Consider the following 24,446-nt stretch of genomic DNA (forward strand, 5'->3'; position numbering starts at 1 on the left):
AAGGGATGAGAAGATCTGGAAGGTCCGCGTTCCCCAAAGATCAGGGCTGCAACGACCCCCTAGGGCGAGTGCTACTCTGCAACCCACACCTCCCCTCTGCCACAGAAAGGTGGGCAGCAGGGGTCCCCTCTTGCCTTGTGGGATCGGAAGGGAGCCGAGGCACAGGGTCTCGCCCTGGGAGACCAGGGTTGAATGGGGAGCGATCTCAAAAGTCTGTTTTGTGGGGCAACCGAGGCAGCTGCTCTGAAGGTCACGGAGGGCACCAGCCTCGGGAGGACGCAGGAGCGCAGCCCCAGGCCGGCGCGGGGTCCTGTGGCCCTGGGGCCCCAGGGTGGACCAGGGGCACCTTGGCGCCGAGGTGGGAGGCTGCTCAGACCCTTCCTGACAACTTGCCCCCCGCGGCCCGCGGGCAGCTGCGCGTGTGTGCGCGAAGACTGCGGCGCGCAAGGCCGCTGCTTCCCACGCGGCTGAGGACGCGCGCGGACGCGCATGGACGTGGCGGCACGTGCGCCTTTGGGGGTCGGGTCCTGCGCACCGGCTCGCGCGCACCCGGTGCGGTGCGGCCAAGGACGCGGCGCTGCGCCCGGGGTGCGTGCAGGGACCGCGACGCGCGTGGACGGGGTGCCCGGGGAGGCGCTGCGCTCCCCCCCACCGCGCTGGGGCGGTGGAGCCGCGAGGGTGCCTGGCGGTAAACAGGGCGGCGGTGACTCTGTAGCGCGCGTGCGGGATGCCCCTGGCTGCTGCACCCGGCGGGGGCAGGCGGGGGCCGTTATTGCCATGAACCCGCGCTGGAGAGCGTGCGGGGCCCGGGGAGCCCCTACCCTGGGAGCCTCGTGGGTGACACCCCCGCCGGCGTGAGCGGCGCTTCTGGACCGCCTGCGGGCGGACTGCGGCCGTGAGCGGCGTCTCCCCGAACTTGGGGCGCGGAGGGGGGTTTCTCGGCGCTCCCGGCTGGGGGAGAGGCTCGCGCAGGTGGCAGGCGCGGCGGGCGCGGGGCTCCGGGCGGAGCGCGCGGGACCCCGGCCGGGGCGGGGCCGAGGCCCTGGGGGCGGGGCCGTCCGGGGCGGGGCGCGGCGGCCGCAGAGGCGCGGGCGGGCCAGGGGGCGCCTCGGCGGCTGCGACTCGGGAGGGCGATGCAGTGAGGCCGGGCGGGCGCGCGGGCGGGGCGCGCGGCGCTGCGGAGATGTGACTCGGGCGAGGGCCAGCGGGAGCGTCGGCGCTGCGGGACCGCGGGCGTCGGTGAGTGTGAGTCGCGCCGATGGGCTGGGGGCGCTGCGGAGACCCCAGAAACTTTTCCCGCCGTGGACTTGGAGGACCGGAGCGCTGCTCCTCCTGGCCCGGGGCTGGTCTGCCGCGGGAGGGGCGAGCCGGGGCCGGGACCGCGGGGCCGCGGGAGGGCAGCGGCGGCGACCCCGGGCCGGGGGGAGCCCCAGGCTCTGCGGAAGGTCTGGGGCGACCGCAGGGGAAGGGCAGCCGGGCCGGCAGGGACAGGAGGCGCGCGCGGCGGTGCCGGGGCTCGTCGCGAGGGGCTGGGGCGGTTCTGGGGGAAGGGACCTCGTGGCAAGCCCCTGGGGCTGAGCAGCCAGGACAGACCGGTCCCGGGGCGCAGGGGCCGGGCTTTGGGGGTGCGCGGCAGCACCTGCCGCAGGGGCTAGAGGCCACGCTCCAGCCGACTGTGGCGCGTCCTGCGGGACGGGGCGTGGGGGGGGGTCACTGCGGGAGAAGGGAGGCCGCCGAGCGCCCCGGCTGGGGCGCGGAGAAGGAGCGGCTGCGTACAATGGTGGGCTGGCGTTCCTCTCCCGGCCGGGCTCGAGGTGAGGACGGAGCCTGTGCCGCGTCCCCCTCAGCAGGGAGCAGGGCTCGCCACAGCTGCACGCGGCTCGGCCCTGGGGAGCTGGTTAACCAGCCGGGGAGGGGGACACCGACCTTGCCACCGAGGACGGCGCCAGCGCAGCTCGTGCCTGCGTTACCCGGCCCCTGCCCAGTCACGCCCAGGCCTAGCCAACCCCCCCATCTGCCCCCCGTTGTTAAAGGGGGCGGCTCCTTGGAGCGCGGACAAAGACCCCTGGAGCGTGGCGGGCAGCGCGTCCCCGGCGGGCCCCGGCCCACGCGCCACATCGGCCGCCAGACTGCGCCGGCACGGGGGCACCTGAGCCAGGACCAGGAAAAGCGGGGGGTCCCGCAAAGACCAGAAAAGTGGGGGAGGGACCTGGCCCAACCGCGGGAGAACTTGAGCCGAGGGACCTTGGCTCGGAAGTTTTCTCGGATGGGGTGGGGGCTTTCGGGGAGTCAGCGTCGGAGTGAAACTGCTGGCAAACAACATGCAAATGGGATGCAAAGCGGCCTCTGTGGCTCGGGAGCCCTCCGGGCGGGCTTTGTATTTAGACTGGCCTGAACCCTGCTTGTGGGTCCCGGGTCTGCATCTGAAAAGGGAGGGGTGCGCGGCGCTGAGGAGCTGCAGGGGAGAAGGAGTCGCCATCTGGGGCACAGGCAGCGAGAGGAGCGACTTGTTAGAAAGATGAGCTGCGAGGCTTTGCTGGGTGGTTTATTTCGGGGAGTGTGCAGCTGCGGCGCTGGCTCTGGGACACTCCGGTGCGGGGAGTGCAGGAGCCCCTCTTGGGGTGGGAGCTGGATGAACCAGCGCTAGATGAGTAAATGCATAGGAAGTCGCTGTAACTTCCCACTGGAATGAAAGCTGCCGGGGAAGTAAGGCCGGGTGCTGTAAAAGAAAGTGAGGAGGGTCCCTGTGCATAAGAAAAGGCTGTTGTGACCATGGAGTGAAGCCCGGAAAGGTTGGGGGGCGGCTGCCACTGGGGGATCTCTGGGGGACAGAGCCCCGCGGAGGTGGCTGGAGGTGGAAAAGAGCTTAGAGAAGCTGAACAAAGGCCATTGTGGCTGGAGCTCAGCCGATGGGGGTGGGGGAGAGAGGAGATGGCTGGGACCGGCCAGATCACCATCTTCTGGGCCAGTGGAAGGAGTTTTGGTTTTATTTTCCTAGGGCCAGTGAAGCCTTGGAGCGTTTGGGGTGGGAAGCCCTGGGGTCGGACTTGTAGAAGCTCCCCGGACCTCACCAGGGAGACCGAAAGCAGCCTTTCCTCCTGCGTCTGGGGGTGGCCCGGCACCGGAGGAGCTCTGACCACCTCGTGGGGACCGCCAGCGCTGGCCAGCCCCGATGAGAAGGGGCTCAGGTTTTGAAATCCACTCCCCGCTTTGAAACAGTCCTGGTCCACCTCGGCCGCCCCCACTCTGATCCCACACCCGTAGGAGCACTTCCCTGCAGAGCTTCCTGGGGCTTCTGAGTTAGTCACTTTTCTCCTCTGGGAGCCTTAGAAGAACCATCCACCCCGGAACGGGCAGCCAAGGATGCAATTTGCATTTAAATGATTGCTTTTATTTACAGGATCGGAGCCACTTTGCATATTCATGCATCACGGAGCCTGTGTTCTGGCAACCCTATTTACTAACCTTTGAGGTTATTAACTGCGAGGGCCCCCAAATAGGTCGGTGTTCCAGGCAGTGTTAGATGGTGTAACTTGGAAAAGATGCCAGACGGTGGGATTGCCGGCCTGGGAAAGAGCTTCATGTCAGAAAATCTTGTAACAGTCTAATCAGGCAGGCGCAGGAAATGCATTGGCGGCCACAGCCCCAGTGGGAGTGGGCTGGGGCAGACAGTGATGCTGGGGTGCATGGGGAGACACTGCAGCCTCAGCCTGGCCGGCCCTCTGCCTGACCTGGGGGTGGAGTTAAACCAGGGGTACAGCAGAAAGACTTTGGGGTCAGGAGCTGGGAGAAATGGATTGTAGTCCCAGCCTTAGCCTGTACATTGTGGTCACATTGCTTCACCTGTCTGCCTTTATTTACCCAAATGGACAATGGGCCTTAAGATTGTCTTTTTAAAGCAAGGCCCCGGGGCTCCCTGTGTGTCAGGCCTGGTGCTCGATACTGTGCACATGTTTTCGTGCCAACCTGGTGAAGGCAGCACTATCTTTATCTTCATTTTACAGATGAGGAGACTGAGGGTCAGCGAGGTCAGGTAATGCCCAGTGCCCCTTAGTTCTGTCTGGCTTCCCTCCCACTGAAGTGGCCACTCCTCCAGGAGACTGATGAGTGTCACTGCTGTCCCTCCCTGCTCTAGCGCCCACGCCCATCTTTAGGGTCCCTGGGTTGGAGATACCTCTGATCTATCCCTTGGGGCTGTGCTATCACTGCAGGGACAAGGTTGGACTGAATGCTGTGTCCCAGCATTCGGTCTTGTACACCTTGTATCTCCTTTCACAGGGATGGGTGGGCATGTGGGGATGCTGGTTCTAAGAGGATGGAAGGTGGCCTGGGCTCCCTGGGGAAAACCACCTTCACAATGAAGCTCTCCCTTCTAGTACATGCAGTGGGAATTAAGAGAATGTGGGGGTTCCCAGAGTAGAACATCCCCCAAAGGCATCTCCCCTTCAAAACCCTGGAGACCTACCTCTGCTGGGTGTGATAGGGGAGGCTGGAAACTAATGGTAGACAAAGACCCGGGTGAGCCCCCTTCCAGCGTCCTCTAGCAACCTCCACACCTTTGGAAAAGCAGAGTCAAAAAAGCCCACCGGCGACCTAAGCGTTTGCCAATCTTTTTGATTCATTTAACAGGCTCTTTATATATGTGCTGACCGCATGTTAGCCACCATCCCGACATCTAGTCAGTTATTTTAATCTTCATGACCCCGAGTCACAGGCACTATTCTCACCCCCATTTTGCAGATGAGGACACTGAGGCCAGAAAGGTTAAGTCAGCAGTGGGGGGAAAAGGAGGGTCACGGGGGGCACTAGCAAGTGGCAGGGACAGGACTTGAAGCCAGAAGGTCTCACTGGGGAGTCTGGGCTGGCGTGTGGAGGAGCAGGCCGAGGCCCGCTTGTGGCCTTCAGGCAGGCAGTGCCGTCCTTCTTGTAGGAATCCTGCCTGCATTCTTCCCAGCCTCTGCAGGCCCCGGCTTGCCGAGCAACGGAGCCTGCTGCTTCACCACCTGCCGGAGGCTTCTGGCCCCTCTGCAGGGGGATGGGTGTGTGTGTGTGTGTGTGTGTGTGTGTGTGTGTGTGTGTGTACTTAAGTGCATCTGAATGAGTAACATTGCTGGGAGCCTGGCTGGCAGCGAAGGTAATTAGTATGTGAGCCGAGTCTTGCACATCCGTTCACATTTATTCATTACTCCTTTTGAGGAGCAGCACGCCCACAGCCCGCGGGTTTGTTTCCATATATTCATGCCATCCCAATCAGTCTTGCCTGGCGGCTAACTTGAAACCCCTAATCCAGGATTGTAGGGTTTGAGATGCCTGGTAGCTGCTCGGCTCTTGGCTGGGGGAGGCCCCAGGTGGCTGATGCAGCAGCGGGATGGGGCGCCCCTGACAATGAGCCTCCTGCTGGGTGTGGGGCAGGCGGTGGAAGGTGCTGGGACTGGGCGCGTCCTGGCTCCCCCCATCCTTCTGGGCAGACCCGAGCATCCTTGGGACTTGAGGCAGGACTCCTGAAGCCCAGACGGCTGTGAGTCTGCGTTTCTGATGAACTTTGAGGCAAAGCTGCTGCAGGTGCCGGTGTGAGGACCACACTTTGACTTCAGTCCCCCAGCCCCGCAGTTCCCTCTTCTGTAAGATGGCGATGAGAACACCTGTCCTGCCGGGGTGATGTGAGGGTTTGGGGAGCGTATTTATGAATGCATTCATTCAGCCAGTGGCTCAGGAGCCTGCCCATGTGCCATGTCCTGGGGGCAATCGGTGCAAAACAAGACGGGCAGGAATTGGGCATTGCGGGGTGGGGGAGAGCAAAAGAACAATAAAATAAAATCATAGAAAATTGTGGCACATGCTGCAAAGAAACAGATCAAAAGTACTGGCATCGGGTGTACTGGGAGCAGGGAGAACCTCATTTAGATAGACTCACCAGCAAAGGAGCCACCAGGGGCCATTCCTAGAGCCCTGGTCTGTAGTGAGAGTCCTGTAACAATTGTCCATTGTTCCTGGCTCCGCTGCTTGCTAGCTGTGTGGCCTTGGACAAGCCAACTGAATTCCCTATTTTTATTTTCTGTAAAACAGAGATAGTAACAGTAGCAGTATGTGCTATGGGGATCAAGAGAGTTTGGGGTTACACGCCTAGTGTCCTTGTGCTAATAGGGCATTAATACATGGGAAATTCAGAGCAGCATGCCTGGAGCTTAGTCAACACTGTAAGGTTAACCGTTACTGTCATTTTTACTGTGGTTGTAATAGAACACTGCACAGCAATTCTGAATCCCCCAGAAATTCTTCATGAGCTGAACTCAGCTTCATTCTGTCCATCCTGGACATTGCTCTGTAGCTTGGGGTGGCTGTCACCTCATGGGCACCCTTAGCAATGCTAATTACCCACTTGAGACAACCAGACTCCAGTAAAGCTACAGGCTGCTAATGGTTGCATCCACATACTTGGATATTAAGTAAGGGGGACTTTCTGGAAGAAGTGGTCACATGATATAGGAGGAAGAATAAAACTTCGTTAGGGAGTGATAAAAACCCAGCTCAAACTGGCTCATTGGAAAAAGGTGTGGGGGTGGGCAGCTAACTGGCCACTGAAACTGTAGAGACCAGGGTAGCTGACTTCAGTGGACTAGGACTCTGCTCCATCACTTGACCATTTCTTCTGGGTCAGATATTCCCAACTCAGACCTTTTTCCTTTGAGCTTATCACCCCAAATAGAAAGAGAAGACCCAGTAAATTCCAGCAAAAATCCTAGGACTGCTTCTCATAGCTGTTCCAGGCTGTGTGCCTGCCCATCAGCCAGTCACTCTAGCCAAAGGCCAGCATACATGCCCCGATTGGCCAGGCTAGGTCAGGTGCTGGTGCTTGGCCCTGGGCCTTGAGGTGGCTCTCTAAAGGACAGTCTAGCTCTTTTCAGAGGTGGGAGAAATGGATGCTGGGCAACAAAAACAACAGCTGTTCTGGAAAGAAAGTGTCCACCCTCAGGAATGAAAGCAGAAAGCAAGAGTGTATCCATTCCCCTGTCAAAAGGGAGTGAGCCTGGACCCCAGCCAGGGGGTTGCTGCACAATTTCAGAAGCTTGGCCACCATCTTGGTGTTTTCATCATCCCCATTGGTGTCCCATTGTGGTTGGGAGTCCAATCAGAAGGGGGGAGGAGCCGGGGAAGCCAAATTGCAGCCAGGCCTGGAGAGAGGAAATTTCCCCCCAGGAGAGTGAGTGGAGGCAGCTAAAAAAGGCCAGAAAGGGACATGGCTGCAGCTCTGAGACTGACGGCTGCCATCTTTGCCATCGGCGCTGTCCTTAGGTATATAAACCAGGGCTTCTCAGCCTTGGCACTGACATCTTGGGTCAGATAATTCTTTGTCGTGGGGGTGGGGAGAGTGTCCTGTAGATTGTAGGATTTTTAGCAGCATCCCCAGAATCTACCCAATAGCAGCAACCCCCCCCCCCCAGTTATGACAACCAAAAATCTCTCTAGACCTGGACCCCTGGGAATTAAAATCTGGGGGGGGGGGCTTGGGGGGGGCAGGAAGCTGATGGCATTTTGTCCCAACACATCCGGTTCCGTTATTTTGACTCCCAGTTTGCTTACAGGACCTTGTAGTGAGCACTCCGACTAGGACAATGTTTTTCTAAAGGGTGGTACATTGGCTATGCCCGATATGTATGCCACTTGTGTTGTAGCAATCTAAAAACGTCCAAGAGATAAGGATTTAAGTGAGTAGATTCTAAGGGCTTGGGGGGTCAGTTAAATAAATAGCTCAGGTGGTGTGTAGACATGGCATAAATAACTCAGTAATACCCCAGGACTGGCATGGCTGGACAGTGGGTACCGCTGCCCCTCGTTTGCCTGAGTGGGATGCTGGGAAGCTCTTGGAAGGAGCATCCCTTGCCAGACGCCTTCCACTCCGAGCCTGCCTTTGCTCATCTGTAGGCAGAGGAGCCGGTCCCCACAGACCAGGCTTCTTCTCATTCAAGGACATCAATAATTTATCCCAGTCGATGGCCTCACAGCCAAGGCAGGATCGGAACTGCCCACGGGATCCCATATAGGCGCAGAGAGAGGTGGTCGATACCGCATTTACTTAAGGAAGCCCCAGGGGCCCGCTGGCTCTGCAAGGAGGGTGGCTGGTTACAGCCTCACCCGTGGGTGGAGCTAAGGCGGCAGGCCCAGCTCGGGATGCCCAGCAATGGGCATCGTGGCAGCGCTGCTCAGGCTGAAGGTTTCTGAAGTCCAGGCTGCCCTCAAGGGCAAGGAGCTGGTGGCTGTGGAGTGGAGGAAGGAGCCCTGGGGGAGCGTCTCTCACCCTTTGGTGTTTACTTGGCATCTACTTGATGCCAGCGCCCTGTGCTGGAGTCCACATCAGTGCACTCATCCATGATGTGACTCGCGAGGAGGCAGAGATGGACATTTGTCTAAAGGGCTTCCGGGACAATGCCCTTGGGGGAGGGGCATGCTACAGCGTCCAGTGGGTGGAAACCAGGGATGCTGCCAAATACCCCACACTGTGCACCCCGGGCCCCACTACAAAGAAGGATCAGGGCCCCGTGTCAGTGATACCCAAACTGAGTAACCCTGGTCTACACAAGGAACAAGACAGTGTCTCTGTCCCGCAGCTCACGATGGTGAAGGGCAGGGAGGAGGGAAAGGAAAAACAGAGTAAGCCGGGGATGGGATTAGAGCTCAGAAATAGGCTCAAGTGGAGAGAACTGGGGTGTGACCTTGGCCAAGGTCAGAGTGCATGACGTGATTGCTGAGACCAGGGCAGGAGAGTAGTTTTCTATGCCAGGGGTCAGAGGTGTGTTAACAGAGAGAGCTGGAGGGCGATGGGGCGGGGGGAGACAAGAGGGAGACTTGGGTGAGCCCATCACTGCAGCCACTATGCCCAGTCCAGCTTGCAGGGAGCCCAGCGAGGCCCAGAGACTCCTACAGGGCTCCCCGCGCAGAGATGGAAGCTGGAACCAGCCCCCCACATATACACCACGGGCTGGGCTGGGCGAGGAAGGGCTGCCTCCCCTTGCTGTGCCCCTGGGCACCGCACTGGCTAGCAGATATGAATGCGGTGGGTCTGCTTAAAGAAGCCAGGAGTACCAGTTCTGCAATGAATTGATCTTCCCTTCCCATCTCCCCCATGCCTGGCTGGTCTGCCCCACTGCTGGTGTCAGAGAGAAAGATGAGAGCCCACCAGGTGCTCGGCTTCCTCCTGCTCTCCGTGATCGCCTCTGGGGCCTCTGAGAACGCCAGCACGTCCCGGGGCTGCGGGCTGGACCTCCTCCCTCAGTACGTGTCCCTGTGCGACCTGGACACCATCTGGGGCATCGTGGTGGAGGCGGTGGCAGGGGCGGGCGCCCTGATCACGCTGCTCCTGATGCTCATCCTCCTGGTGCGGCTGCCGTTCATCAAGGACAAGGAGAAGAAGGACCCGGTGGGCCTCCACTTCCTCTTCCTCCTGGGGACCCTGGGCCTCTTCGGGCTGACGTTCGCCTTCATCATCCGGGAGGATGAGACTATCTGCTCGGTGCGCAGGTTCCTCTGGGGCGTCCTCTTCGCGCTCTGCTTCTCCTGCCTGCTGAGCCAGGCCTGGCGCGTGCGGAGGCTGGTGCGCCACGGCAAGAGCCCGACGGGCTGGCAGCTGGTGGGCGTGGCGCTGTGTCTGATGCTGGTGCAGGTCATCATCGCCATCGAGTGGCTGGTGCTGACGGTGCTGCGGGACGCCAAGCCGGCCTGCGCCTACGAGCCCATGGACTTCGTGATGGCCCTCATCTACGACATGGTACTGCTCGTGGCCACCCTGGGGCTGGCCCTGTTCACGCTCTGTGGCAAGTTCAAGAAGTGGAAGCAGAACGGGGCCTGCATCCTGGTCACCGCCTTCCTGTCTGTGCTCATCTGGGTGGCCTGGATGACGATGTACCTCTTCGGCATCGCCAGGCTGCCCCAGGGGGAGACCTGGGGTGACCCCACCTTGGCCATCACGCTGGTGGCCAGCGGCTGGGTCTTCGTCATCTTCCACGCCATCCCGGAGATCCACTGTGCCATTCTGCCTGCCCCGCAAGAAAACACACCCAACTACTTCGACACGTCGCAGCCGAGGATGCGGGAGACGGCCTTCGAGGAGGACGTGCAGCTGCCGCGGACCTACATGGAGAACAAGGCCTTCTCCATGGATGAACATAACGCAGGTAAGGGGTCGTGGCCCCGCTGGGTTGAGCTCCGGGGACATTTCTCCCCAGATCGCTCATCTTTCTCAAGAGTGGGTGGTCCTGGGGGCGGATCAGGGCCCCGCCGTTGTGGACCCCTATGCTAAAGCCGGCCCAGAGGGAGATTTTTATCTGGCATTTTGTTTTACCAATTGCTCACTAATTTAATATAAAAGTCAGGCTTCTGGCTCTTTTGAAAAGTCGGATCTGGCAACGCGGGGCTGACATTCCCCCGCAGCAGCAGTGATCTGGGCCTACTTGAACGAGTCAGTGTATGCTGGGAGGGCCTGCCTCTCACCTCCCGCTGAGTTGTGGCTGCCCCTTTAGATGGGATCCACTTTTGCTCACCACACTCCCCACCATGGCCTATTGCTCCCTGACTTGGCCTCTATAACATGTTGCCATTAATCTCCTGCCTCCCTGGGTGTTTGAGTTGCAGCCTGTGTGCCTATTGGCTGCAGGGAATATAGCGAGAACAGGCTCCTATTCCCCACCCACCCACCCCCACCTCACCCCCGCTTCACCAAGAGTGTGTGAATTTGGGCCAGGGGGTAGACATCAGGGTTCAAATCCTGCCTGTCACTTCCTAGATTTGTGACTTCCAGCAAATTACTTTTCCTCTTTGAGACTGTTCTTCTCATCTGTAATATAGAAGCGATGAGAAAATGTACCCCACAGAGCTGTTGTGAGAGCTAATATACTGACGGTAGCCTAAGGACCCATCCCTCCCTCTGTGGGGTCCTCCGAAGCAAAGCCTGAGACTTGGCGTGCAGGTGGTTTCCTTGCGCGCCAAGTCTCAGGCTGCAAGGTGGTCCCTGCAAAAGACAGGGCCTGGACAATGAGCCGGGAATGCAGAAACACCAGAACAAGAGCATTAATGAGCCAGCTACCTCTGCGGGCAGCTGGGGCCCGGCCCTGCCAGGAAGGAGGCTGTGGCATCTCTGCCATCCCCCACTGTCCCAGCTGCCCCCACTACCCTGGTAAATGGCGCTGAATAAGTTCCACTGGCTTCTGAGGCAGGAAAGCAGGGAGCTAATGGGTTCTTGGGGTGCAGGTTTTCTGGGTACACAGAGCTGTCATCCGCTGCTGTAGCAGGACTCCATGGTGAGCCCAGAGGATGGGGTCCCCTGCTCTCGATGCTTGCGATGTGTCCCTCAGAACAGGTACTTAGGGTGAGTCGGCTAGGTCCCCACACGGGAGGTTAAAAAAAAATTGCCTTTTCTCAGTTACCTGAAGATGAATCAGAGGCTACAATAATCATAATAATAATCGCAGCAGTAGTAATTATTGCCTGGGATAGTGATGGTTTATTGAACACTAAGTGCCAGGCACTGCTCTAAGTCCTTAATCTGCATTAGTCTTTGCCTCTGCTGAATCCAGAGATGCTATTATTGTCCCCATCTTATAAATGGGGGCTAACTGGGGGCTGCGAGAGCATTCATCACTCGCCCAATGACAGCGAGCTTGGAGGTGACCAGTCCAGGCTCCCGGGTGGAGTGCCAAGAGCATCCTGCCCATCCCCTCCAGGAGAGGTCAGGGGTACAGAGGGCATCCAATGGATCCTCCAAGGCCACCCACCACCCTCCCCACACCTGGCTGGGCCCAGCCTCCTGCACCTTTGCTCCTGCTCAGACCCAAAGAAGGGAGAGCCTGTGGCCCCAGGTCAGAGTAGGGCTGCTCCCTTCTTACTGGAAAGCCCTGGGCCAACAAACCCAGGTTTGTCGAAGGCTTTGGCAGGGATGAGCAGTGACTCTGGTGGGGCTGGATCCCCCGATTGCCAGAAGATGGGTATCAGGATGGGGATCATCATGGGAAGCCCAGAGGGCCCTTCTGGAGGCCTGATGAGCAGAGGCCAGGAGCTGGCCAGTTCCTGGGGTCCTGGCAGAGCCATCTCCTCCCAGTTCCTTCTGGAACAAGATCCTCTGTATCTGAGAACCCTGGACTCCCCTAGGCCCTCACAGTGATGCGGGTCTCCTGTACATGCATGTTTTTCAGGGAGATCGGTCTATCACTTCACATTCTCAGAGCCCATCTGTGACCCCCCAGAAGGTTAAGAACCAGTGTTGCTGAAGCTGGTGGCAGTTTCCTTGCAGTGAAGTGGGGACGCCATGATTACCCAAGTCTTAGCACCTTCGAAAGAAAAGACAGCCAGCCTCCCTGGACTGGGTCTTATGCCGAGCACTTTAGTGACCAGTCTCATTCAGTCCCTTCAGCAACCTAGCAAGGTCCATTTTGCAGATGGGAAACGGAGGCGCAGAGCTGACAAGCAAGTTGCACGAGAGCAGGGTACAACCCAGGCAGCTGGTCCACATGCCTGCCGCTGCCACAGGGCACGCCTCCCCTTCCACCATGTCTAGTGTCCCTGTGAGTCAGGGCAGCCCTGCGCTTAAGAGAGTTTATCGGGCCCATTTTACAAAAAACTGAGGTCCAGAGGTGGGAAAAGTAGTTCAAGCCCACCCGGAGGGTGTGAGCAGGGCAGCGGGGGAAGCTGCATCTCTCCCCTGTGACTTGCACCCTTGTAAAAATGCAGCCACTGCTTCCATCCATGTGAGACCCAGGGATCAAAGGCATCTGGGACCCGGGTCGGTACCAGCAGTGGCAGGGCCGGCACAGGGAGTGGGGGGTGCTCTGAGAGGCACCCAAGCCCCCTTCTTCACACTCACACATCCCAAAGCCAAGTAAGTTGTCTTTCCTGCTCCCTCTTTTCCCAAACAAAGTAGCGCTTTCTTCCTCTTTCTGATGGTGAAAGATCCACAGTGGTCCTACCGAGGGCTCAGCAAGTAAAATCGTAAAAGTTGCTCAAAGCCCACTGCCCACTGGCACTGTTGGCAGCTGCCACGCCTTCGAGACCCCCCTCCGTGAGCAGTGAGCCCACAGTCTCCCTCCCCTCCAGTCCCTTCCCCCAACAGGCCCAGAGTGGGTCGACTCTGCTGCACGCTAGAAACACGTAGGCAGCTGTGTAAAACCACCAGGGCCTCCGAGTGCACTGAGGCCTGCGGGTGCAACCAGGTTGAAACTGTGGATGGAGGTGGCGCCCTGCAGCGCCCGTTCTCAGCCCACGCTCGGTGGGGACAGAGGCCGGTCCAGGGCTCTGCTGCAGGCGCAGTATCCTCTGCAGGAGGCGGGGCTGCCCTTGGGCACCATCATTTATTTTTCTCATCTGCTGGAGAATTTTCTACTTGTGTCTGGGTCTCCACTGTCAATAGGACTGCAACAAACATTCTGATCCATTCATCTTTGTGCTTTCCGATCAATAAACTCCTGACAAAAATATTACCGAGCACAGTGAGTTAAAGAGAATGCACTTTTCTACCTTGAAAGGCCCCCCCAGATGTACCCCCCCAATGGCTTAATATACTGCTCCCCCTTAATAATTCTATGACCCATTTCCACGCTTCTTCGCCAACCTTGGATGCTGTGGGACCTTTTTCTTAATAGCCTGGTTTTGCATTATCCCGAAGTGCGTGCACCAGAGTTGACATGGGACCAGACGGGGTGCCCCCCAGGCACAGCCAGGCCTCATGAAGGTCACAGGGTGGGGCTCCGTTGGCATCCCAGTGAGGATTGATTGCTTTAGCTCCAGACTGTGCCATCAGGGACCCCCGGGCATGCCCTTTGCCCCATGAGAGCAGCTGTTATGCTCCTTGGTGCTGGCCTCAGCCAGTCTGTACTAGAGGGAACTGGACCCCATCGGGGGCCTTGCCCAGGAGCTGCAGTTGACCTTGTTTCTCTTGCATCTTAACCAGCCAGCCCGTGGGTTCTCTTTCCTGACATCTTCAAGAGATGGGAAGGGAATTCCCCAGACGGGCCTGTGGCTCAGCCAAGCCCCAGCAGCCTCTGCCCCCGTGTCTCCATCCCCCAAGTGAGACCCCAGATAGACATGGGTTTCAGCAGCCTGCTGCTTGTTCATAAGGCTCCACAGGCATGAGGTATGTGATAAAGATGAAAATACACTGAAGGATGTAGCACCTTGGATCACGTCTTGGAAAGCGCTAACAAGGTGCATTCCATGTTCCCCTTCCAAGGAGCAAGGGATAAGAAGCTTCTTTCTCCTGTTAGAGGACAAGTCTCAGACCTCACTGGGGCTGAGGGGTAGACTCTGACCCTTAGCTTCCCCTTGGAAGGCCATGAGTGGGCTTTGGGGCTGGGCCACTCTAGCCTCACTTACAGAGTCTAGACAGGAGAAGGCTGGCATTTAACCTATGAACTCTGACTTCTGTGGCGTGCCCTTTATGCATCAGCCCTGCTTGCCTCTCAGCGCAGACCCAGGTCAGGGTGGGGTGTTAGTCAGGAATCTTGAAGTTATCAGTAGCTTAAAAAAATAGGATTTAAGGGCCTCCCTGGTGGTGCAAGGGGTTAAGACGCAGCCTGTGAAGCTGTCTGCAGCCACTGCAGCATGAGTTTGATGCCTGGCCAGGGAGGGGACCCACGTGTGCAGCAGACCTCTCCTGTCTTGCCTGCTGCTCCCCTCAGCAGTGTATTTCAGTAGATCTGCCAGTTCTGCTCCCCACTCTGTCTCTGGTGAATCCTCTCACTCTCCACACCTCTGGCCTGTAACCCCGTTCTTGTATGCATAAATAAATAAATGTTTTTTTTTTTTTAAATAGGATTTGAATTTGTTTAAGTGAGTAAAAACCCCCAAACAATAACAACAACAACAAAAGAATGGACTGGAGATCAGGCTTCAGGATAGGTTAGATCTAGGAGGTTCCAGTGATGACAACATTTGGTCTCTATCTCAGCCCACCCCTCTAGGTTCGCAGAGTCCCAGCTGAAAAGTGGAACATTTTCCAGAATGCTTGAGCAAAGGTCCCAGGGTTAGCACTGATCAGAACTGATCCCCTCCTCTGAACCAATCAGTGGCCAGGAAGGTGTGATGATCCATTTGGCCAAGTCTAACTCACATCCTTACATCAAGGCCGGGAGAAGGTTGCAACCAACTAGAAAGTGGGAGGGGGAGCAGGGCGGGGGGGGGGTGAGCTGTCGAGCAGAGAGGCAGGGAGGGAGACTTTGCCAGAGTACAACAACCACAGCAGAGGGACCCAGAGGCTAAAGCCCCCCCCAGGATGAGCGGTACAGACGCGCCTTTGTCTTTGGGGAGAATGTGTCCAAGCCAGATTTCCCCTCCACAGCTGGCGGGGTCTCTGCCATGTGAACGAAACAGTGCTGATGGGCCCCCTTCTCTGCAAGCAGGTGTGGGCTAGGAATTGAGACTCCCCAGGGTCCAGGGACTACCTCCACACCCCCGGGTGCTGCTCGTGGCTCCCCCTTGTCATGTCCCATCCCAGGAAGGGCATCTCCTTGCTCAGAATGCACGTATGGGCTGCTTGAAGGCTTGGAGATGGTGAAGCCAAAGAGGTTTTCCTAAGCACGTCTTGGAACTTCCATTCCCCGCCATTGCTTTGGTCCAGCCTGGCCTGAGCTGCCCCGAGTATCCCTTAAATTCAAGTTATTCCCAAGGAACTGTGATGCCTGGGAATAATCTTGGGCGCCAATAACGTGACAGTCGAGAACAGTTTGGGTTCCAATGTCAGTTCTGCCACTGACCAGCTGTGTGACCTTGGGCAAGTTACTTAGTCTCTCTGTGCCCCATGTAAAGTGGAAATAATGAAAGTTCCTATTGTGCTGTGAAACTGAGTTGCTATAGTCTTTTCACAGTGGCTGGCTCCTGGTTGGGCCTCTCTGCAGGTTAAAGTATTACTACGGTGATTTTGGTCCTGCCTCAAGTAACTTGTAAACATCTCAAGCTCTCTTGCTTCTTTTTTACACAGATAAACGAACCTTGCAGGAAAGAACTTAAGGGAAGCTTTTCTTAGCAAAGCAAGCTTAGTGCTTCTGATGAGAATGCAGATAATGAAGGTGCTATCCCACCGTGAGACAGACTTTTGATTTGTTTGGTTTTGCTGGATCTTGTACTTTGTTTTTTTTTAAGATTTCATTTATTCATGCATATAAGAACTGGGGTACAGGCCAGAGGTGTGGGGGGTGAGACGATCCACCAGAGACAGAGTGGGGAGCAGAACAGGCAGATCGACTGAAATACACCTCTGAGGGGAGCAGCAGGCGACACTGGAGAGGTCTGCCGCGCCACGTGGGTAGCCCTGTAGCCGTGGATCTAGCTCCTGCTGCAGTATTTGCGGATGGATACGCTTAACCCCTTACACCACCAGGAAGGCCCCCCTTTATTGCTTTTTAACAGACTGTTTTTAGAGCAGTTTTAGGTTTGCAGAAAAACTGAATGGGAAGGACAAGGAGTTCCCAAATGTTCCTTCCCCAGCTTCCCTGTTACAGCAACTTGATTTAGTGTTACAGTATTTGTTGCAGCCTGTGAATCAATATTGATACATTCTTATTAACTAGATTGCATAATGTTCACTTTATTATGTTAACTTTAAAGGTCACTTTTTGGGCAGCTCTGTGGGTTGGAACAGCAGTTTCACTGCCCTAAAAATACGTGAGCTCCCCTATCCCTCCCTTCCCCCCGACCCCCAATCCCCACTCACTTTTCACTGTCTGATGGTTTTGCCTTGTCCGGAATACTATAGTTGGGATCACACAGAGGCTAGTTTCTTTCACGTAGCAACGTGCATTTAAGCTCCCTCTGCCTTTTTATGTCATTTGGCTTTCCTTTACAACAAAAAAACCCAAAAAAAAACAAAAAACCAAAACCCAGGATATTCAGATCTCTAAAAGCACGCGGCAAAGAAGAAATGCCCTTCCCCTCTGGGAGGTGAAACGTACTGACAGATCTTGCCACCTCTGCTTTAGGATTGCCTTTGTCCCCTGTCTAGAAGTTACCCGTGCGATCGGGGTCCCCATGTTGCCCTCTTCCCTGTCATTCTCCTGTGGAGACAACCCCGTTGTCAGGATTCTCCGGCTCTGTGTGTCCAGAAACAGCCCACCGTGGGGTCCGTGTGGTGTTGAACTTCACATACTTGGGATTCTGTCATGAGGAGGGCTTTTGTCCAGGGAGACCTTCTGAGGGGTGCTTTCTTGTCTCCCCGGGCCTGGTGGGGGAGGGGGCCGAGGGGGTAGGGGAGCGTGGAGCCTCAGCCCTCGGCCTCCAACCCCCTGAAAGCAGCCTGTGCCCTGGATTCTACAAACTTCCAGCCCCACCGAGAGGGAGCCAAGGGGTCAGGCCCCAGCTCCAGCAGACCCAGAGAACAAAGCTCCTTTGTGACTTTTGTTTTGAATCAGCTTGTGACAAAGAGGGGGGGCGGTGGGGAATGTGTGCCCAGAGCATGATGTGGATGCAGGAGAAGAAAACAAAACTGTGTCTTGTTTTGCTGCTGTGTCCGGCTCCCGGCCCCCGCCAGCCCTCCGCACGGCAGGATTTCGTAACGGCAGCTTGGGGAACAGACCCAGCGCCCCGTTCAGAAGCAACGTGTATCAGCCGACGGAGATGGCCGTTGTGCTCAACGGTGGGACTGTAAGTATCAAGAGGTGATGTGCGGGCGGCCAGGCTCAGAGCGGCCCTGTCGGGGAGCAGCTTCAACGGGGACACGTTGCTCGGTGGAGGCTGCAGAGACCGTGGGTCCTGTCGACACCCCGGCAGCTAGAATGCATGTGATGCTTCCACTCTCTTCTTTCTCTGCTCCCCCTTTCTCCACACACTAGAGCCACTCACACTTAGTTCACCATGTATAGATTCATTTGGAAGAGACCCTATTTTGGGGGGGGGTCTGGTACCGTCATTTGTTTGCCTTCCGTGATACAGAAGGTAGCCCAGCTCTCTCCTGGCAGGTGACTTATAGAAAAAGCCCAGAATTGGGAAATCCCGGCAGATTTTTGCAACCACCTAGCCTAGTTTATCACCCCTCCCCACCTGGCCCCCTCTTTGCGCCCCCCCCGCCCCCCCCCTCCCCCGTCGGGTACTGGGTCCTCCCCCGCCCGACTCCCTCAAAGAGGTCTTCAGAAACTGACGCGGGGCTCTCGCTCCCTCAAAGAACTGACTGTCCAAGCTGCGGTTTACTATCTGATGCCAAACAGACCTTCAGCAGAGCTGTCATCCTTTCTGTTTTCCCTCCGTGCAGTGACATCATTGTTCCTCCAGCAATCCAAAGACACGCTCTCATTCCCACGTTTAATTTCCAAACATAGCTACATGCTTCTTCCAGAAACAACGCATCAGCCCGCCGACGTCTGTGCACTGGCTTCCATCCTCTGTGTCATGTGCCAGTTCCATAACTCAACCTGAGCTTTCTCTTTCTTTTTTTTTCTTTTTTTTTTTTTAATGTTAACTCAGGGATGTTCTTTGATCTCAGGAGGGACTTGGGTCTTCCTCTCAAGGGGTAGGCAAGGTGCTGCTTGGCCACGTGGCATTGGGCCACCACATGCTCAAAGACAAACAGACGAACAGGTTTACATTCTGAAGACCCCCGGCCCTCCCTGGGCCTTCTGGGGGCTAGAAAAAGCCTCCATCCTGTGTGTTACAATCAGTATGTGAAAAAGCAGCACCTCCCCCCGCCCCCCGTTGCTCTTGTGCCCCAGTGGGCCTTTCCAGGCCAGTGAGCATGGAAGCCTCCACCTAGAAAGGGCTGTGGGTTTCTGGGTAAGGAAGCCTGCTCATCTGGGTGCGTGGTGGCGCCGGGGAAGGGGCATGACCTTCCCCGAACGCGGAGAGCTGCTCTCCTTGGGAAGGACTCTGTCTGTGAGGAGAAAGTCAGGTGACGTAACTGGTGTGCTAATTAAACTTGGTTTCTAGGTTGACTTTGCCAGCACAGAGTTCTTAGTGTGTTATCCTTGTTTCCAGATCCCAACCGCTCCGCCAAGTTACACTGGACGACACCTCTGGTGAAAGACTTAAGTTGCAGAGAATAAGAATCTCTCTTACCGATTTTATTCCCTGGCTGTGTCTTTCTTGAGGGAGAAATCGGTAACAGTAGCCGAACCAGGCCGCCTCGCAGCCAGGAGCTTTGGAAACCCTAGACAAGGGGATTTCGTGTAAATGTGAACACTGCTGAACTGAAAGGCTAACACCGACTGCCCTACACACACACACACACACACACACACACACACACACACACACACCCACACGCACAGACATGCATACACGCACACACATAACACCAAGCCAACCTCGATCCCTCGATCCCTGCAAACTAAAGCAAAGCTAATTGCAAATAGTATTAGGCTCACTGGAAAATGTGGCTGGGAGGGCTGTTGCTCCTTCTGGGAGTAGAACAGAACCAAGTTCACAGCTGGTGGGCCTGGCCGGTGTTGGTTGACTCTGGCCGTCCCGACCCCATCACCCCACCCCGGCAAGTGGGGGGCCCTGGCGGTCTCTTGGAGACGACCGTCTCATTGAGGACTGTTGGGGACCTTTCCACCGCCTTGCTTGTTGGTTTGCACATTTCAGGGGGGTTGGGAGCAGTTGAGGAGGTTGTGGGTGTGATTCCTTCCAAGGTGGGCCCCAACAGATTCACGGGGTAAGCTTTCCAGCCAGTAGTGGTGGAGGAGCCCTGGCATGTGCCAAAGAAGGGGAGGCTACCTGGGAGTTGAAGGGGCCATCGCATTGAGAAGGTGGTGACCAGCCACTGTTCCTTCTGTGGGCTGCTTTGCTCCAGCGTCTATGACAGGAAAGCCAGTACCTCCCTCCCTGGGGGGGCCTGCAGCCTGCCCCTTCGTGGTCTCCTCTGCCCGCACTCACCAGTGCTCCTCTAAGCCCCTGCCAAGTGTACCCCATGTTCATTACAAAAGCCTAAAGCCCTCCTGGGTGGGCGGGCCTCCGTGACGTGTGTGGTAGTGGGCTGCCCGGCGGTGCCCTTAGGGCGCAGAGATGACACCTGGTGGCTGCCTGGCCTGCTGAGTGGTCTTGGATCTTGGTTAGTGACAGTTCCAGGGTGGGGTGGAGCACACGAAGGGTTTCTTGCTGCTTTGGGGAGTACGGTCTGGGGAGCACTTCTGTCTTGGTTTACTGCAAGTTCCATGAAAAAGTTCCTCTTCAAAGCCCATCACTTCTGCTCATGGTTTCCATCTGTCCTCAGCAAATCATCCCTCTGTTATTTGGCATCTCGAACATCTCGGCCATCAAAGCCCATGTCCTCTGCACTGTTTGGCCAGCATAACTGCTAGTAACGATCCAAGCAAGGCGTTCTAACCTGACGGCACGGAATGTATAAGCAAGGGTGCGACCTTTTGTGTCTCTTCTAATGACTATATTGCTTGTTTTTTCTATAAAACAACCCATAAGCCTTTAACCTTTTAAAGCAAATGAAAAAGGTTAGTGTTTGGGGGAGGGGAAACTGACCTCTTCATAAGCCAGTATGTCAGAGCTGAGTATGTTTTAATAAACCTTCTGATTTTTCTCGAGGCCCTAGTCTGCTGTGTCCCGTCCTCACCCTCCCCGCATCCTTGCCCAGCGCTGGGGGACAAGGCCAGTCTGGCCATCCCCTAACCCTCCTTGGCGTCTTCCCGCTGGCTAGCGCTTTCCCTGTGTCGGCCACGCTGAGGGGGGGGGCGACGGCATGCACACGCTGGCCCTACCTGACCCCCGGGAAGCTGCCTGCCCCTGCCCGGAGCATGTGCTTGCTTTTAGAGCATCAGACTCCAGCCCTCTGTGCCGGGAGCACTGGGGAGCACTGCACACTTGGAGTATTGGGGAGGGAGGAGTAAGAAGCCAAGACCGGGGTGGGGGCAGGGGGTGGCGCTGCATGCACGCTTAGTATTCTGCAAATACAGAATTCTCCCAGTGCCTCGGTCCAGTCTGGTGAAAAACGACAGCGTTACACATTCTCGTGCCAGGAAATGGTTGCTCAGCCCCGCTCTCTGGAGTCCTTTGGAGCTCTCTGATACCATCAGTGACTCGGTCTGCAAGAGCCCCCCCTTGCAGAAGGGGGCGATTCTCACCATCGCTGTCTCTCCCAGCTCTTGGTGGCCCAGGCACATAAGGTGAGCGCAGCGCGAGTGGCTGTCAGTGGAAAGTGCGTTCCACCACCTTCGAGATGGAGCCAGCTTGGAGCCAGGGGGAACCTCACTTAATGAGACCTTTTTCATTTCTATCGCTGATACTTCATTGCGCTTCTGGGTCTTGTTTTATTTTGGCTTTAAGGTCTAGAGTAGGCCGCGTGCCCTTGGGATCCAGGGGGAGGTGGAGAGAGGGTGCAGGACAGAGAACTGTTGTTTTTCTAAGAACTTCACCTGAAAGGTACAAAGAGACACCTTTACCAAGAGACTGTGGCAGCCAGCTGCCCCCACGGAGCAAAGTGGAAATACGAAGTTAAATAGCACCTCTGATGAAGATCTGTTTATGTAAACAAGACTTGTTGGGGGAAATGAGCCTGGCGGAAAGCATCTGTGATCAAAATACCTAATTGAAAGCACAAGTCTTCCTGTGTCCGGTTATTAAAATCACCTTGGAACTATAACAGCCACTCTTGCCCCCCCTTTTAATAGAAAATGCTCATTCTGTTCTGGATTTCTTCACCGGACCGAAGGGTGGGCAGTGAGGGCATCAGCTTGGAGGACCGACAAACTAGAAAGTTCTTTCTTGGGTCATGGGTTTTCGATTTGGTTGTTGAAGTCCGTGCTCTTAGAGATTCTGTCAGGGCTCCCTGAATAAGGGTAAATGTGGGGTGGTCTTCTTGCTTAGCCAAGGCTGAGTTGAACCGCAAAATGAAGGGAGCATTGTGGCTCTTATAATCCGATGATGCAACGATCATACCAGCTTCCCGGAGTTCTCGGCAGGTGCTTTTTATTCAATGAGAAAGAGCTAAGGCTCGTTTTTGATAGATAATATATATTTATTAAATGTATTCATGTGTGTTTTATAATGTACCTTTATCCTCCCCTGGCTGACTGTTGCATTCTCCTAAAAAAAGTTGTTAAAGAAATCTGAAGACAATCAATGTGTATCATAAATGACTGTATATAAATATTACAAATTTAAAAGGTTGTAAAGCATGGGCAGATAGGTTTTATTTTCAAAATGCTGTTCTTAACACAAAAAATAAAGGCTTTCCTATTTACTTAAGACGTGTGGTAACTTGTCCAAACAGCCCAGTATAACTTCTAGCTTTCCATCTGCTTGGAGGCTCAGTCTGCGGCTTTGTGAATGGGGGAGTTCTGGTTAACAGCCAACCGCAGAACAAATGAGGGTCATAAGTTACCCATCAAATGAGGAACTTTCTATAATACTTTGGGGCCCAGGCAACAAAAACCCTTTGTCTGTGATTTCTGTCTGGGCTAAATGTCTCATCTTGTGGGTTTGCAATAAAAATGAAGGGCCGGTCGCCTTTGGAAATGACTGGGGGGCTGAGGGGGGTAGTGTCTTTCACAAAAAGAGTACTCACTAAATAAAACCACCGCAGATTTGGGGACCTGAATTTAAATACGGATCTTGGCAGAGATGGCCACAAGTGGGAAAGTGGAAACTCAAGCACCTCATGTCTGAGGAACTAGAGATGGTTGGTGGAGAATGCTCTGGAAGAAATACATGGATGAAAGAATAAAATTTGAGGGAAATGCAGAAAGTTTAGCCTGGAACTTTCCTGTATATTGTTTGCACTAAGGCCTGTTGCCTACACATTCCATGGTGTGTGGAAAGATTCCATATTCGTGTGCATAAGTCACCACAGCGAGAGCATACTTTGGCCATCTTCCTGCCTGAGCTCCTTGGCACACCGAGGCGAAGAGACGGCAAGAGTGATTACGGTGGGGGAATCGCCGCCGAAGCCCCCTCATCATCCTCCATCTTGCATTTCACTGTGAAGAAATGAGAGAGATAGTCAGAGCGGATGTACGTTCCTGGACAGACTGGTCACTTGGAAACTGCAAACTCGGATGCGTGCAGGGCGGTGGCACCAAAGCCTGCTGCTGAGCGCCTACAGTGGTTCTGGCCCAGCCAGTTTCCTGGGCAGGACACAGGGCTGTCGTGCTCCACTTCGCGCAGAGTTCATGGCCATTCTTAACTCAGTTCAGAAGGTCAGAGTGTGCTCTGTAGGCCGGGGGAACCGAAGGAAGTTTGGCTAAAGGTGATGACAGATTCCGGGCTCTCCGCTCAACCCAGTCATCACTACCCTGCCCGGACTCCCACCAGCCCAAATTAAAATCTCAGGTGGCGCTGGGATCAACACAAGGTCAGAAGAGAATCTTTTCTAGTTGTTCACTGTCTGGACCAGAATGTGATCCCGGTGATTTCCTGAGTTGGCCAAACAGGAAGGTTGGCTGAACACAGCAAGGCACTATTTGTAAGGCAAATGAGACTCAGAGGTCTCTCCCACCAGGAATATGGAAATCCAGCCCCCTGGCCGGGTGGGGGAGGGAATGTTTGGAAAGACCCCGTCTGTTTTGATAAGTCTTTGCTTCTAGTGTCCAAGCACTTGCCAGGGATAGTGATGCCTGAAAGGGTGTTTTGAGACAGGTCACAGGCTCTGGCTACTTGTGGAGAGCAATGTTCCAGCAGATAGGAGTTCGGGGTTGCTACCACATAGGGCAGAGGTTTCCTTCCGTCCGGCCTGTCCCCTGCACTGGTCCTGACCTCCCAGAGACCAGGGCAGCACGGACAGCCTCACGCACACTGCAGGTGTTTCCCCAGCCTGCACACGGCTGAACAAAGACCACCCAGGGTTCCTGGTCATGGTGACTGTTGTGCAACCATCCCAGGCTGGGCAGGTTCATGGTTGATTCAGGCAAACGAGAAGAGAATTTTGGAGCCTGGTACCTCTAACATGTCACTAGTGCTCAATCAGGGGACGGGACGCAGGCAGACCAGTAGGCAGGGAGGCAGGCAGGCAGCACCCGAGGCCCGAGCCCCGGTGTTATTTCTCAACCCAGGTGTCCGTATTTACATATGGCCACACCCCATGCTCACGCTCCACGCGCCTTTTGCAATCATGCCATATCACACGTGGGCAGCGCACCCTGGGAGGACAGCAAGGCCGCAGTGGCAGCGGCAGAGGCTGCTGGCGGGACGAAGAGCCCGCGCCACTTCATCTGCCCCACAGTGATCCGGGGTCAAGGAAAGCCAATTTCCAATTTCAGCGTCCATGCATGATCTTGCAGTTTCGGGGGTTGTACATGTCCCCCTCCGCTCCTTCTCCCCATCCTGGCATTGGCAGTGTGTAAAACACCCGGGTGCCAAACAAGGAGGTAAGTTGAAATGTTGGTGTCCCCCAAAGCCTCTTTACTATGTTTAATAACAGCAACATTTATAATTACTTTTTTGGATTCATGAACTAATAACTAACTCAAACCAGAAAAATGTTAATACGTGGAGCTTGTGTTCACTGGAAATTTTGTTTTAATTGTTTTCGATGT

General features: G+C 55.8%; 2 protein-coding genes across 3 annotated transcripts in view; one reads left to right on the forward strand and one right to left on the reverse strand.

Annotated features, from left to right (window-relative positions):
• The first annotated feature begins 1,176 nt into the window (after positions 1-1,176).
• Positions 1,177-23,168, forward strand: GPRC5B (G protein-coupled receptor class C group 5 member B). Its single transcript, XM_037507525.2, has 4 exons — positions 1,177-1,239; positions 9,156-10,169; positions 17,504-17,616; positions 18,940-23,168. The coding sequence occupies exons 2-4, from the start codon at positions 9,164-9,166 to the stop codon at positions 18,982-18,984; spliced, it is 1,164 nt and encodes a 387-aa protein (XP_037363422.1). The 5' UTR covers positions 1,177-1,239; positions 9,156-9,163; the 3' UTR covers positions 18,985-23,168.
• IQCK (IQ motif containing K) overlaps positions 21,926-24,446 on the reverse strand; it is a 92,798-nt gene continuing 90,277 nt past the window's right edge. The window contains exon 9 of one of the 2 annotated variants that reach the window (XM_037507526.2): positions 21,926-22,892. In XM_037507526.2, coding sequence (XP_037363423.1) covers positions 22,837-22,892 — 56 coding nt within the window. In that variant the 3' untranslated portion in view covers positions 21,926-22,836. The remainder of the gene's footprint in view (positions 22,893-24,446) is intronic. The other variant, XM_037507529.2, reaches the window with a different exon arrangement.

This window comes from Talpa occidentalis, unplaced genomic scaffold (assembly GCF_014898055.3).
Source record: "Talpa occidentalis isolate TD23 unplaced genomic scaffold, MPIMG_talOcc4v2.1 talOcc4.12, whole genome shotgun sequence".
NCBI classification, from domain to species: domain Eukaryota; kingdom Metazoa; phylum Chordata; class Mammalia; order Eulipotyphla; family Talpidae; genus Talpa; species Talpa occidentalis.

Coding starts and splice junctions, on each gene's coding strand:
- GPRC5B (XM_037507525.2), top strand. CDS start 9,164: ATGAGAGCCCACCAGGTGCTCGGCTTCCTCCTGCTCTCCGTGATCGCC. Junction 10,170..17,503: donor CATGGATGAACATAACGCAG/GTAAGGGGTCGT, acceptor GGCCCCCGCCAG/CCCTCCGCACGGCAGGATTT. Junction 17,617..18,939: donor TTGTGCTCAACGGTGGGACT/GTAAGTATCAAG, acceptor CCTTGTTTCCAG/ATCCCAACCGCTCCGCCAAG.